At 41.7% G+C, this 14,123-nt stretch overlaps 1 protein-coding gene across 1 annotated transcript in view; it reads right to left on the bottom strand.

The window, feature by feature from the left end:
- Positions 1-14,123, bottom strand: part of LOC139378758 (proton myo-inositol cotransporter-like) — a 62,259-nt gene that overhangs the window by 45,778 nt on the left and 2,358 nt on the right. Inside the window, exons 2-3 of the mRNA XM_071121230.1 lie at positions 6,014-6,173; positions 2,745-2,953 (exon numbers count right to left, since the gene is read on the bottom strand). Of these exons, the coding sequence (XP_070977331.1) occupies positions 2,745-2,953; positions 6,014-6,173 (369 nt within the window). The remainder of the gene's footprint in view (positions 1-2,744; positions 2,954-6,013; positions 6,174-14,123) is intronic.

Here is a 14,123-nt window from a genome sequence, read left to right as displayed (position 1 = left end):
TCCACCACCACACAGAGGTCATTATCACAAAGGACACAGCTTAAAGAAGCATGGTGCCTCTTCTGTTGATTGACTTACCTGTGTGTCTGACTTACTGTGTGTGAGCCTCCTTCACCCTATTAGGCTACTACGGTGTCTAACCAACGCTGAGATAAAACGCTCTTTTAAAGAGGAAAACATTATCATGTTGACTGGTAATAAGCTTGTTCCCAGCCATATACACCAGGTAAAATAGGTTAATATATGTAGATATAATACGTTCAGTAGGCCTGAATAAAAACACGGGGTGAGTTTCCTGGAAGCTTCGTATAGGATTAAGATAAAATAATATCAGGAAAGATTATCTTGGATTAAATATTATCTTACTTAGGCATTTCTAATATATTCTACGGCAGAGATGGAAGCCCAATGCTTTAATAAGATATACTCCCACAAAGAGAAACAGAGATCAGAGAGCAGTGATTGATACAGATATTTCTTAAGGGGTGGATCAGCTTTAATATTGCGGAAAGATTGTTGCTTCCATCAATGTAATTGTCTGCATCATTTCCAATCCCCCATATTTTTGGGGGGGTAAATATATACATACTTTATTTTAGAATATACCTTTATTATTCCCTGCAAACCCTACCACCCTTCCCCCAATTGCAGTCAACTGATTAACAATAATACTTAGGCTTCTTCCTTCAGTTTATACATATTATACACATTTTTACAGACACAATCTATTTTACAATAGTTATATTTTGTTTGTTTTTAGTCCTTCCTCTATTTCTGATGTCCATCCAGTTTGATTTCTATTTGTAACTGTGCTATTTCACAACATTTCTGAACCTATATAAATTTCACAGACCCCGTATGTTTTACATTGGTTATCTTGTTATTAGCACCAGCCTTCAGCTCCATTCAACCCCTCCCATCTATCTCTTAACACCATCCATTTTGGATTTCTATTTGCCATATCTTTTCAACTGTGCTGTGATGCTTCACAAAAGTACTGAACCTTTCTATTCTCATAGCTTCTACAGATTGCAAATTAAAGATAAATGTTATTGCTAAAATAATTATTGTATTATTGATTGATTGACTGACTTTTCAAATCCCTCAGTATTGCTATCTGCAGCATTAGTTCTAGGAAAATGTTGCAATTTTTCAACCATTCCTGGACCTGTTACCAAAAACGAGCCACATATGGACAGTACCAAAATAAATGATCTAATGACTCTGCCTCCTCACAGCAAAATCTGCAGAGCAGGGAAGATTGTATCCCCCATATATATAACATTCTATTGGTTGCAAGAATTTTGTATAATAATTTAAATTGAAAAAATTAGAAGTTTTGAATCTGGCATTGTTTTGCGTATCAATTCATAAACCACGTGCCATGGAATGGGTACATTGAAAATCTCTTCCCAACTATTTTGTCATTTATATGGCACAGCTGTCAGTTTTTGGGTTCTTAAATTAAATTGGTATATGTTTTTATTTATCACACTTTTCTTTAACCATTTATGTTCTTTAATGCAGGGCCGACAGGCACGTTCCTTACTTTTCCCCCTTCTACTTGCCTCTTCAATTTCTGTGATAGCTGCATGTGTGACATAACTCCACCAGTCCTATTTATGATATAATTTACAAAAATACCTTTTTAAACATTTTATCGAAAAATATGCTTTTTTATCTATTAGTATATTTGAGTTTAACCACAATATTTGTTGCATTATTTGTTCTGTCTTTTCAGGTGCATTAAACTGAAATTGCAACCAACTTTCTAAGGCTTGTTTAAAAAAGAATGATATTTTGGAGATGATTTCGTTTTCAAACAACCGAAAGTGAGCAGTTGTTTGCTGAATAAAGTGGAAAAGGCCATTCTTAAACATGGAGTGAGACATTCCTACCAATTTACTAGAGAACCATTTCGGAATTAAGTCTAACTTTTGTATGACTGATGCCTTTAGTGAGAGGTCTAATGCTTTAATATTGAATCATATATAAATAGGCCCTATTAATTTTGTCTGGCTTGCCATTCCAAATCAAATTGAATATTATTTTGTTCATATAATTTAAAAAGCAGGTCACTAGGTGTAGGATAAACCATAAGCAAATAGGTAAACTGTGATATGACTAAAGAGTTAATCAGGGTGATTTTTCCACAAATGGACAGGTATTTTCCTTTCCATGGTAGCAAGATCTTATCCATTGTTGCTAACTTTCTATAAAAATGTATTGGAGTGAGAATTTCTTTCTTTCAGGATTTGTATACCGAGTATGTCCACATCTCCATCAGACCATTTTATTGGTAAACTACACAGTAATGTAAAAGTTGCATTTTTTTTGTGATCCAATACGTAACATAGTACACTAATCCAGAGAGGTTAGCAAAAGTATCTAGATCCTCTATGAGGCTGTGGAGGGATTCCAATGGTGGTTTTAAAATAAAACATGAATCATCAGATATAGTTGTTAGTTGTGTTGTTGTTATTGATGTCACTCTGTACAGTATGTGTCATTGTGTTTATTATTGCTCTTTAATCCTGGCTGTGTATGGGTGGATGAGTGACTGGTGTTTAGAGTGACACTCACTATCATCACATCAGAGGTGATGGAGACAGAGAAGAAAGGGATGAGGTCATCGTGGAAAACAAGTCAGGGAGCAAGCGGACAAAGGAAGCACCTGTTTTCCCAGGTGTGAGGTGTGTTTATATGCGTGTGTGCTTCTCCTGCGCCTCCTGCTCCCCTCTCACCTCCTCCGCAGTCTTTCTCCTCCTCCTCGATGCTGTTCTTGATGCTGTCGTACTCCTCGTCTATGTTCTGATTGCCTCTAATCTGGCTGAGCACACGCCGGGCCTTCTGGGTAAGGCCTTTCTGGATCAGCCAGCGGGGGCTCTCTGGCAGGAACAGAAACCCCACGAACTGAAGCACCGCAGGGACCATCGACAGACCCAACATATACCTGGAGAAGAGGAGAAAAGGCAGAGAGAGGGAGGAGGGGTCGGTGAGGGAGAGAGAGAGAGAGAGAGGGAGAGAGCGGTATATTAGTTGTTTCATCTGTGAGAGTGACTCTCTGGCAAAAGGAGGAACCCCATCAACCTGAATACAGCAAGAACCACTGGCAGGAGGGGGGTGCGAGGGAGAGAGAAAATGTAATATATTAGTTGTTTCATCTTTGAGAGGAGAAACTCCATGAACTGCAGCACAGCAGGAACCACCAATAAAGTATACTTGGAGAGGATAGGGAGAGAGGGGGGAATGGAAAAAGGGAGGAGGAGAGAGGGGGGAGAGAGAGATCAATTAGCTGTTTCATCTGAGAGGATGAGAGAGGAGAAACCCCATGAGCTGGAGCATAGCAGGGACAACTGATGGGTTGCCTCCCACAATGTAGCAATGTTCCAACATACATGTCTGTAGCCTACTTAAGCCTGGTTCACATTACCCATAAACACTCTGTTACGTTGTGCTGGATGTCATGCACTTCAATGGGGAGGTCCACGACGGAGTGGAATGGCAATGCCCCCTTACAGTTGAAGGCTCCGTTGTGAGACCGACGCCGCACACTTTAAAATGTTCCAAACGTTGTGTCGTCTAGTTACCCCCCAAAAAAACACAGAAAATAAAAAATGTGTTTTCGGTGATGGCTTTATGGAACAGGTAGCAACTTTTAAACAATTATCCATTCCTATAAGTGAGAGCTATTTTAAAATGTTAAATAATACACATATGGGCTCTTAAGCCAATTATGTTATGACTGTTGCCCACTTTTAAGTTTATTGTGATGATATGGCAATGACGTTTGTTTTTTATGATAACTATTAAGCTGGGGAAGGTACATCTTCTGCTGTTTCTGGGAAACTCGACAATGGCAGATATGGCAATCGCCTTCGTTATTGCCAATGAAGTGGATGCTATCAAAATGCCACTTCTCCTACATAAAGCTCAACATGATGAACATCATTTTTTTTAAATGTATTCTTTATTTAACTAGGCAAGCCAGTTAAGAACACATTCTTATTTATAATGACGGCCGACCCCGGCCACACCCTAAGCCGGACGACGCTGGGCCAATTGTGTTCCACCCTATGGGACTCCCAATCATGTCCGGTTGTGATACAGCCTGGAATTGAACCAGGGTCTGTAGTGACACCTCTAGCACTGAGATGCAGTGCCTTAGACTGCTGCGCCACTCGGGAGTCATGCACTTCAATGGCAATGCCCCATTGCTGTTGAAGGCTCTGTTGCGAGATCGTACCTTAAAATGTTTTCAACCTTGTGTCGTCTAAGGAATTATTATCCTGATGATATGGAAATAAGATACAAGGCCATGCTCTTTCTCCCACAATGCTTTGGTTCTGACTTTAAGTTGCAATTGGTGAGGAGCAAATGCAGCAAATGTTTTGTATTTTTGTGATGGTTTTCTCAAAATATAACCAGGTAGGCTACTAGAGTGAGAACATACACTACCGGGGCGATTTGCTGCAAAGAAACAACTACTAAAGGATACCAATAAGAAGAAGAGACTTGCTTGGGCCAAGAAACATGAGCAATGGACATTAGACTGGTGGAAATTTGTCCTTTGTTCTGGAGTCCAAATTGGAGATTTGGACCGCCATTCCTTTGTGAGACTAGGTGTGGGTGACGGATGATCTCCGCATGTGTAGTTTCCCACCATAAAGCATGGAGGAGGAGGTGTTATAGTGTGGGGGTGATTTGCTGGTGACACTGTCTGTGATTTATTTAGAATTCAAGGCACACTTAACCCGCATGTCTACCACAGCATTCTACAGAGATACGCCATCCCATCTGGTTTGGGCTTAGTGGGACTATCATTTGTTTTCAACAGGACAATGACCCAACACACCTCCAGGCTGTGTAAGGGCTATTTGACCAAGAAGGAGAGTGATGGAGTGCTGCATCAGATGACCTGGCCTCCACAATCACCCGACCTTAATCCAATTGAGATGGTTTGGGATGAGTTGGACTGTAGAGTGAAGGAAAAGCAGCCAACAACTGCTAAGCGTATGTGGGAACTCCTTCAAGACGGTTGGAAAAGCATTCCAGGTGAAGCTGGTTAAGATAATGCCAAGAGTGCAAAGGATGGCTACTTTGAAGAATCTCAAATATGAAATATATTTTGATTTTTGGTTACTACACGACTCTATAGTTTTGATGTCTTCCCTATTATTCTACAATGTAGAAAATAGTAAAAATAAAGAAAAACCCTTGAATGAGTAGGTGTCCAAAACTTTTGACTGGTACTGACAATCTATCTGCACTATTAAAGCTGATCTGCCCTCCCCCCCAAAAAAATCATATATAATAATAATCAAATTGGGTAAATGATGGACCATGTAAAATCGTTGATATTCAAAGATGAGGCATGTAGAGCAATTACATGTATGTATGTATGTATGTATGTATGTATGTACAGTGGGGCAAAAAAGTATATATTCAGCCACCAAAAAAAAGCCTGTCAAGATTATCAGTGGTCTTGTATGTCTTCCATTTCCTAATAATTTTTCCCACAGTTGATTTCTTCAAACCAAGCTGCTTACCTATTGCAGATTCAGTCTTCCCAGCCTGGTGCAGGTCTACAATTTTGTTTCTGGTGTCCTTTGACAGCTCTTTGGTCTTGGCCATAGTGGAGTTTGGAGTGTGACTGTTTGAGGTTGTGGACAGGTGTCTTTTATACTGATAACAAGTTCAAACAGGTGCCATTAATACAGGTAACAAGTGGAGGACAGAGGAGCCTCTTAAAGAAGAAGTTACAGGTCTGTTAGAGCCAGAAATCTTGCTTGTTTGTAGGTGACCAAATACTTTTTTTCCACAATAATTTGCAAATAAATTCATTAAAAATCCTAAATGTGATTTTCTGGATTTTTTTTCTCATTTTGTCTGTCATAGTTGAAGTGTACCTATGATGAAAATTACAGGCCTCTCATCTTTTTAAGTGGGAGAACTTGCACAATTGGTGGCTGACTAAATACTTTGTGTGTGTGTGTGTGTGTGTGTGTCTCACCTCCATCCATCATGGCGTAGGTAGCTGAAGGCCCCGTCTATGATGCTGGCAGTGAACTGGCCTCCTGTGATAAACAGTGTGTTTACTGTCACCAGCTGGCCTCTCAGGTGGGGGGGGGACGTCTCGGCTATGTACACTGGCACCGTCATGGACGCAATACCTACTCACGTGGGATGGGTCAGAGGAATAGTGAAGACACAATGAGGAGTGTAGAACTGTAGTGTAGGGTGAAGATGCCCCTAGATGCTAATCTTGGATCAGTTTAGCATTTCCCCCACTAATGGTTAAGGTTAGGATTAGGGGAGGGGAAGCTGATACTAGATCTGCACCTAGGGGAAACTTCACCGTGGAGCATACAATACAGTCAAAGTTTATGGATAAGTGCAAATTCAGCTTTTATGATCAATTCAGTTCACTGGTTTACCTAATTCAAGAACAATGGTATAGGATCTGAGTTAGGCATGAAACAACATATCCTCTCCACACTCCCCTACCTCTGTCAATCAAGCGGAATCTGAGTGTCTTCAGTCACATCTCTCATCTAGAGAACCTAATCAAAACACTCAACCACAGAGCTCCGGCACCAATCACACACTAGTCATTAGGGCACTAAAGAGCCCTCATCATTTCACACAACATCAATCATGTCTGGCAGACTGAACAACATCAACCACATCGGTCATCTCTGTAAGCAGATCTACAACATAGATCTCAAGTGCATCCACTACATAAGAGATATTGTAGCCTATACCAGCATGTAAAAGTCATTGTTGTTCTCAGCTGCTGCAGCCACTGACCACGCCAAAACGACTACATATTTACACTGACTGCTAGAACAAACAGCATGTGTTTGCCCGGATTCATCTGACAAGGGCCGTGGCATCACCGCTCCGATCTGCGCCACACCAATAAGGGACTATTAACAGCAGCCAGAGTGCACTACTTCCCGTCTCTCCTCCAGTTATCCGGCAGACGATGTAGCTACCTGTTGCCGTGGGAACCGCTTGCTTCGCCATGCAGCCACTCAATTATAAGACACCGGCTAGAGTTAATATCTGGGAGACACGAGACGTTTTATTAGCATTTCATTCATTTTCTTTTAAACACAGGAGTGAGGGCTGGAGGGATGGGTCCTACTGTTAAAGGTAGTTGCCGCTCATACGGTACACACCTGGGGTGACCAACCCTAGAGGTGTGGTTGATAGAGTTTCCAACTACACCTGTAGAGCTACTAGCTGTGCAGATTTTTTTGCTCCAGCCCTGCAGTGACCTAACACACCTGATTCAGCTGATCATAGTCCAGACTCAGAGTGAGGGCCTTGATTAGTTTACTATTTCAGTCAGGTGTGTTAATGCAGGGCAAGAGCAAAAGCATGCATACCCACACATACTCCAGTGGGTAACACTACCAAGTAAACAACTAGAGCGGAGCATGCTTCAACATAGCTAACGGGTTCTACTCTGTTTGCTCTTTCTGTCAAAGGCTGCTCCTCTACATATCACATTTGACATGTTTGTCATTTTATTTTAATCATACAGATGCAGAGAGCAGAACAAATAACTGAAACAAACACGTTTTTTTGAATGGAATTAAGAGTAGTGGAGGGTAAACTATAATAAAGGAGAGAGAGAGAGTGTGTTAATGTTTTTGGGATGTTATCCTAATATTAGATAAAAACCCTAATGCAGGACATGCACTATATATTTGCCATGTTTTTGCCGTCCCAGGTGAATATTCATGACGGGGTGAAATCCTATGAACTTGGGATAGGATCAGTACGTTGGACACGCCTAGTTTGAGCGGGTCAGGGACGCACCGATGATGGCTGTTTCGTTTTCCAGACCCCTGTTGGATGTCCCGATCATTTTCTGACGTCAGAAATGTTGTGCACCTTGCAGTATGAGAAGTGCTATAACGCAATTGGGCAAGGATTACTGCGAATAGCCAATGAGCACTCAGCATGTGAGACCAAAACAATGATGGCGAATTGGAAAGGAACAACAACATGCACCATGTGGACCGAGGTGGTGGAAGACTGATGATTGGTGGAGCTGTGGACAGAACGCAACTGCCTTTTCAATATTACCTCCACCTCTTACCGTGACAGAAACCAAGAAGATATTTTCATATTAAGTCAATATTCTGCATCTCCGTCTCTTTTTAAAAAAAAAAATCTGCACATAATGTGCACAGTAATAAACAACTGAGAAATGCAGTGCAAGATCAATTAGGGAATCATTGTGTAATGTGAGCACCACCGTCCTGGGGTTGAGGATGGACGGAATTAAAGATTTGGGACAAGGAAATCTGGAAATGTGGGCGCGTCCAAGTTAAGATTTTAGAAGTTGTGTAGTGCATGCCCAGCATAACTAAAACTTAGTGTAAATCTTAACTAATGTTCTAGAAATGTTCCCAGTTTGCTGGGTTGTTTCTAAGAGTAGGAGAGCCCTCCTTTCCTCCCCATCACTCCCTACTCCTGTTATCAGCGACAGCCTTTGGTCAGTCCCTCCGGTCTCCCCAGGCCTCTACTCAGACACATGTGGAGTCCACCACCAAGATTTTATTTAAACTTTATTTTATCAGGGAGTCATACTGAGACCAAGGTGTCTTTTACAGATGAGCCCTGAATGACATAAATACACAGATCAAAATATAAATACAAAATGCAAGCCGAAAGAAAAACACGGTGTGAACAAATCAGCTTGTCCGAAACACCCTAACACAGGCGGGAGGCACAAAATGAACAGACGAGAGGCAGTGGTTGTGATTCCTTTTCTTGTGATTGTTTTCTAAAATGGGTCTTCTTTTGCCCGACAAAATAACTCCAGCAAAGGGTAACGTCCAGCGCTGAAACGCCGGTGTAACAAAACAAATAAACATACACTTAGCCGTTGACCAAAAGGCTGTGGCCAAAAAGGGAAAACAAAACAACAAACGGCTAGTCCTGTCCTTAGACTATCGTCTACACATAACTGTTACAGGAGGAACACTTCCTCGACCTATAGCCTGCCTTGGTTAACAGAGAGACAAGGCGCCCCAGTAAAAGAAGCTTTCTCTGTGGTTGGAATATCCGACATCCTCACAGGTCCCCGTCTCTACTCCCAATCCCACCCCCCTCCAGCTCCTCTCCCGGCACACCTAATATAGAGGAAGACACAAAGCAATTAGTGGGCCCAGGTGTGTACTAATTGACCTTACACTGAGTACCTATCCCCTGAGGAGGGTGCTGTCGTGTCGTCTTCCTCCGGCCGGTCACGGAACTCTCACAATGGTCATAAAAAACTAAACACATTCATCAGTAATAATAAGGTCCTCAATCAGCTTTCTGAACTGCCCTCAAGGCACAACAACATCAAATGTAAGAACATTTTGAAGATTCTTGCACCTTATTTGTGAAACACACCTAAAAGCTGATTTACCTACCTCAGTAGAGACCAAAGGAATTTTCAGATACCACACCGCGTCTCCGGGATTGCTAACCCATATGTCTAAAGTTTAGCAATGACTTTTTTTGTAAAAGGGCTCTATAAATGAAAACATAGCATTGTATCGTGCAATATAACCTACGTGACATCAAAGAGGGACAACCAACTTTCTGGGAGAGAATGCAGTGACGAGTACTACAATTGTCACCTGTAATAAAGTGCAATGCTCTATGACGGCTTTAACCCTAGGGTGCATAATAAACATGATGCCCCAAGAATGCATATGCCGGGTCAAAATGACCCGATAATGTAATATCTGTGTTTTATTTATATGGGTCTTGATAGTATCACTGCTCTTTAATAAGCTTTACGTATCGGCCCAACGGCCTTCGTCAGAGCGGGTTCCTTATTTCTTCTCATTTTGTTCAACTGTTACCATGCACCTGCAAAAAAAACATTTATTTGAAAGTCCAAAGTTAATCATCAATATAAACGACAATTTAGAAAACATGAACAAAAGGAACAAAGTGTGCATGTGTGTGATGCTTACTTATGCTGTCTTAGTCCATGTATTTGTTACAAACCACAAGCATGTAACGGTGCTCTTTGCAGACGGGTGAATTGCACTGAGAACACCAGCAGCTGACTTCTCTATCCTTTGCTCTTGGGCAGAGCTGGCACCTCTTCCTCTTTTGGCCCTGGCTCTTTTGGCCCTGTCGCCATAGTCTAGGACCGATAGGAACGTCGACTGAATAATCTATTTAGCGAGAGGCAGGACCGATTTCTATAGAAGACCATTTTTATTCTCAGCTTCTAAACTAACACATCAATATGCGATATCGAGCCTCCCAGGTGGCGCAGTGGTCTAGGGCACTGCATCGCGAACCTGGAGACTCTGGGAGACTCTGTCGCATCCGGCCACGACCAGGAGGTCCATGGGGCGACGCACAATTGGACTAGCGCCGTCCGGGTTAGGGAGGGTTTGGCCGGTAGGGATATCCTTGTCTCATCCCGCACTAGAAACTCCTGTGGCGGGCCGGTCACAGTGCACACTAACCAGGTCGTCAGGTGTACAGTGTTTCCTCCGACACATTGGTGCGGCTGGCTTCCGGGTTATATGAGCGCTGTGTTAATAACCAGTACGGCTTGGTTAGGTTGTGTTTTCCGGAGGACGCATGGCTTTTGACCTTCGTCTCTCCCGAGCCCGTACGGGAGTTGTAGTGATGAGACAAGATAGTAACTACTAACAATTGGATACCACGAAATTGGGGAGAAAAGGGGGTAAAAATTCTAAAAATATATATGTGATATCAAACTTATTTTTATGAACTCTAGAGAACAACATTTACTTCAGTACTAATTTCAGGTCAACAAAGTTTTTCTGTAATACAATGAAGTCAGACTGTATTTCAGATAGAGCCTGGTCAACCATGGGGCCAATAGAATACACAACAGTATCATCAGCATACAAGCGCATGTTATCATTTAATGAAGCTGCCAGTTGAGGACTGTCATGGCTCAACAAAACTGCTGACACAGGCTGTGAACAAGCAACTCGGTGGCATTCTCTCTTTACTGTGTCGCCACCATGCTCGATGCTATGTACAAGAATCGTTACTTCGATGAAGACAAGAAACAGGGTTTACGTGAAATACATACACAGCTGGACAAGATGGAAACGGACACCGTGACAGTGTGCACTGGGGAAGAGAACCCACGACAGAAGAGGCCACGGACAGACAGAGCTGAAACTTCACTGCTTCACATGTATGATGAAATCCTGGTTGAGAACGAAATGACTAAACAAATGAACAACGAAACAGCACAGCAAGTAAGTGAAAGAAATAGGTTTTGATTATGTTTATACTGGTAATTTGGACATACGTAAATGCCAACAAAATAACTTGTTGGTCTCTGTGTGTGTGTGTGTAACCTTTATTTAACTAGGCAAGTCAGTTAAGAACACATTTTTATTTACAATGACGGCCTACCCCAGCCAAACCCAGACGACGCTGGGCCAATTGTGCGCCACCCTATGGGACTCCCAAACACAGTCGGATGTGATACAGCCTGGGTTCGAACCAGGGACTGTAGTGACGCCTCTTGCACTGTGATGCAGTGCCTTAGACCACTGCGTCCATGTGTGTGTGCTAACTATTTAACTGTACTAGAATGCTTAAAAGGCCCAAAATATATATATATATATATATATCAGTTATCGGTATCGGTATCAGTTTTTTGGGGGCCCAAAAAATATCGGATATCGGACAAAAATGTAAAATCAGTGCATCACTAATAATAAAACTGACAATATCATCCATTAGAAACAGATCATAATCATTCTGTACCTTTATAGACAAACCACAGAACAAGGATGCATCCAAAATGGCATCCTAATCCTTATTTAGTTCACTATAGACCAGAGCCCTATAGGCCCTGGTCAAAAGTAGTGCACTATGAAGGGAATAGGGTGCAATTTGGGACTATGCACAGTTCACCCCTAGCTCTCCCATGTGCTCACCTAAAGGTCAGCTCACCAATAATTTCCCCAAGATGGTGAGATGGACCACACCCCAGGCTTGTGTTGAAGACCAGTCAAAGGTATTCATTTCTGCCTCCTCCTGACAAACGGCAAGAATGACCTTCCCGCTTTCCCTCAGAAATGCTAAGCAATTCAATTTATGAAGAGCCCGGCCTGCCACCATGTAAATGTGATTGGATGTGTGACAGGATAGGTTCGGAATACAGTGGGGTCCGAAATTATGGACACACTTGATAAAGATGAGCAAAAATGACTGTATAAAATACTGAGGTATATGGTATCCTAAAAAAAGGGAAATTATATTCTGTTATACTAATACAATTGCCCCGAGAAATATTTTTTTTTACGAGTAATAATTGTTTTTCTCATACCCCAGGTTCAATACCCTGCAAGGATAATGGCATTAAGCCTTTTTCTAAATTGGGAGGGATCTTAGACCATTTCTCCATACAGAATCCTTCCAGATCCTTGATATCCATATGTGAGCAAAACAGCTCCATAACGTCAAAGGTCCACCACTATTTTTTTGTACAATAGGTATGCAGCCTTATGCTCACACATTCTCATTTCAATGCCAAACCCACCACTGGTGTGTGTGGCCAAAGAGCTCTATTTTCATGTCATCTGACCAAAGTACCGGTTCCAATCCAAGTGACAATGCTGTTTAGCAAACTCCAGGCATTTACATTTGTTGGGATGACATGAAAATAGAGCTCTTTAGCCACCCCCACACCAGTGGTAGGTTTGGCATCAAAATGAGTAACGCATGAGCAGAAATAAACCCCAAACCTAGAGATGGAGAGGCAAATGATATCAATGTAAACCCGCGTGACCTGATCAATTAACTATTTAGATGGCCCGAGAAATTGCCTCTTTCAATCTTGGGAAAATAGTAACAATTCAATGTTTTGAAAGATTGATGTGTCTGTGGTGTAATATTGAGAGAGAAGAGAGTTCACTGTGTGTGTGTGTGTGTGTGTGTGTGTGTGTGTGTGTGTGTGTGTGTGTGTGTGTGTGTGTGTGTGTGTGTGTGTGTGTGTGGTTTTTGTACTTGAAAGATAAAAGGCTGATTCATATTCTCACAGGCTTACTCACTGGGTCTAGTGGTGTCCAAAAAAAAACAAAGATTAGCTAAATCACTATGACTAGTACATTCAAACAGCAAAAACACACAAAGCATAGCACTCTTCATCCATTCCTCCACTTATTGTGCTCAATGAAAGCAAGAATTAAGACAAGGCTTTTTACAGTGATGACTTCCAAGCACGGCACACTACTTTACCACTACATGATTTTCCTGCCCAAAGTAACTCCAGATTATGAACATCATTCTACTAAGCACGACACGCAAATCTTCATTCCCAATCAAAGACAAGGTCAAGACTATGAGTCACCCAGAAGTTGCTAGAAATTCCTTTGGTATGTCGAATTCTCATTGAATGCCAAACAGCGTGAAATCTTGTAAAAGCCTCCTACCTCCAAAAATACCATAGGCCTAGGCACTGAAGTCAAATATCAGTAACCCTGGAAACAAGCAGCCTCAAAGTACTGGGATGAAGTTTGCAACTTCTGGTTTGATTATTGTTTTGGTATATGGCTAAATAAAGTATTGACTATCCTTTAAATTTAACCTACATAGATGTTGGGCAATATAACCCATCACATTCACAACTAGTTAGGCCCGCCCACAAGGATACTATTGGCACACGTCTCACTTATTTCTCATGTTAGATGACTCGATAGCCTAAGAAGTTAACTTTTTCAGTTTTGTATTAGGTTTGCCAATCAAACCTAATAATACTGCCTACAATACAAATACAAAATACTGCCTACAAGGCAAATGCAAGTCAAACTAAATGCATGCTCTTCAACCGATCGCTGCCCGCACCTGCCTGCCCGTCCAGCACCACTACTCTGCACGGTTCTGACTTAGAATATGTGGAACACTACAAATACCTAGGTGTCTGGATAGACTGTAAACTCTCCTTCCAGACTCACATTAAGCATCTTCAATCCAAAATTAAATCTAGAATCGGCTTCCTATTTCGCAACAAAGCATACTTCACTCATACTGCCAAACATAACCTCATAAAACTGACCATCCTACCGATCCTCGAATTCGGCGATGTCATTTCCATAATA

This window comes from Oncorhynchus clarkii, chromosome 21 (genome assembly GCF_045791955.1).
Source record: "Oncorhynchus clarkii lewisi isolate Uvic-CL-2024 chromosome 21, UVic_Ocla_1.0, whole genome shotgun sequence".
NCBI classification, from domain to species: domain Eukaryota; kingdom Metazoa; phylum Chordata; class Actinopteri; order Salmoniformes; family Salmonidae; genus Oncorhynchus; species Oncorhynchus clarkii.
Note: the sequence above shows the minus strand (reverse complement) of the source record. Positions and strands in the feature narration are given on the sequence as shown.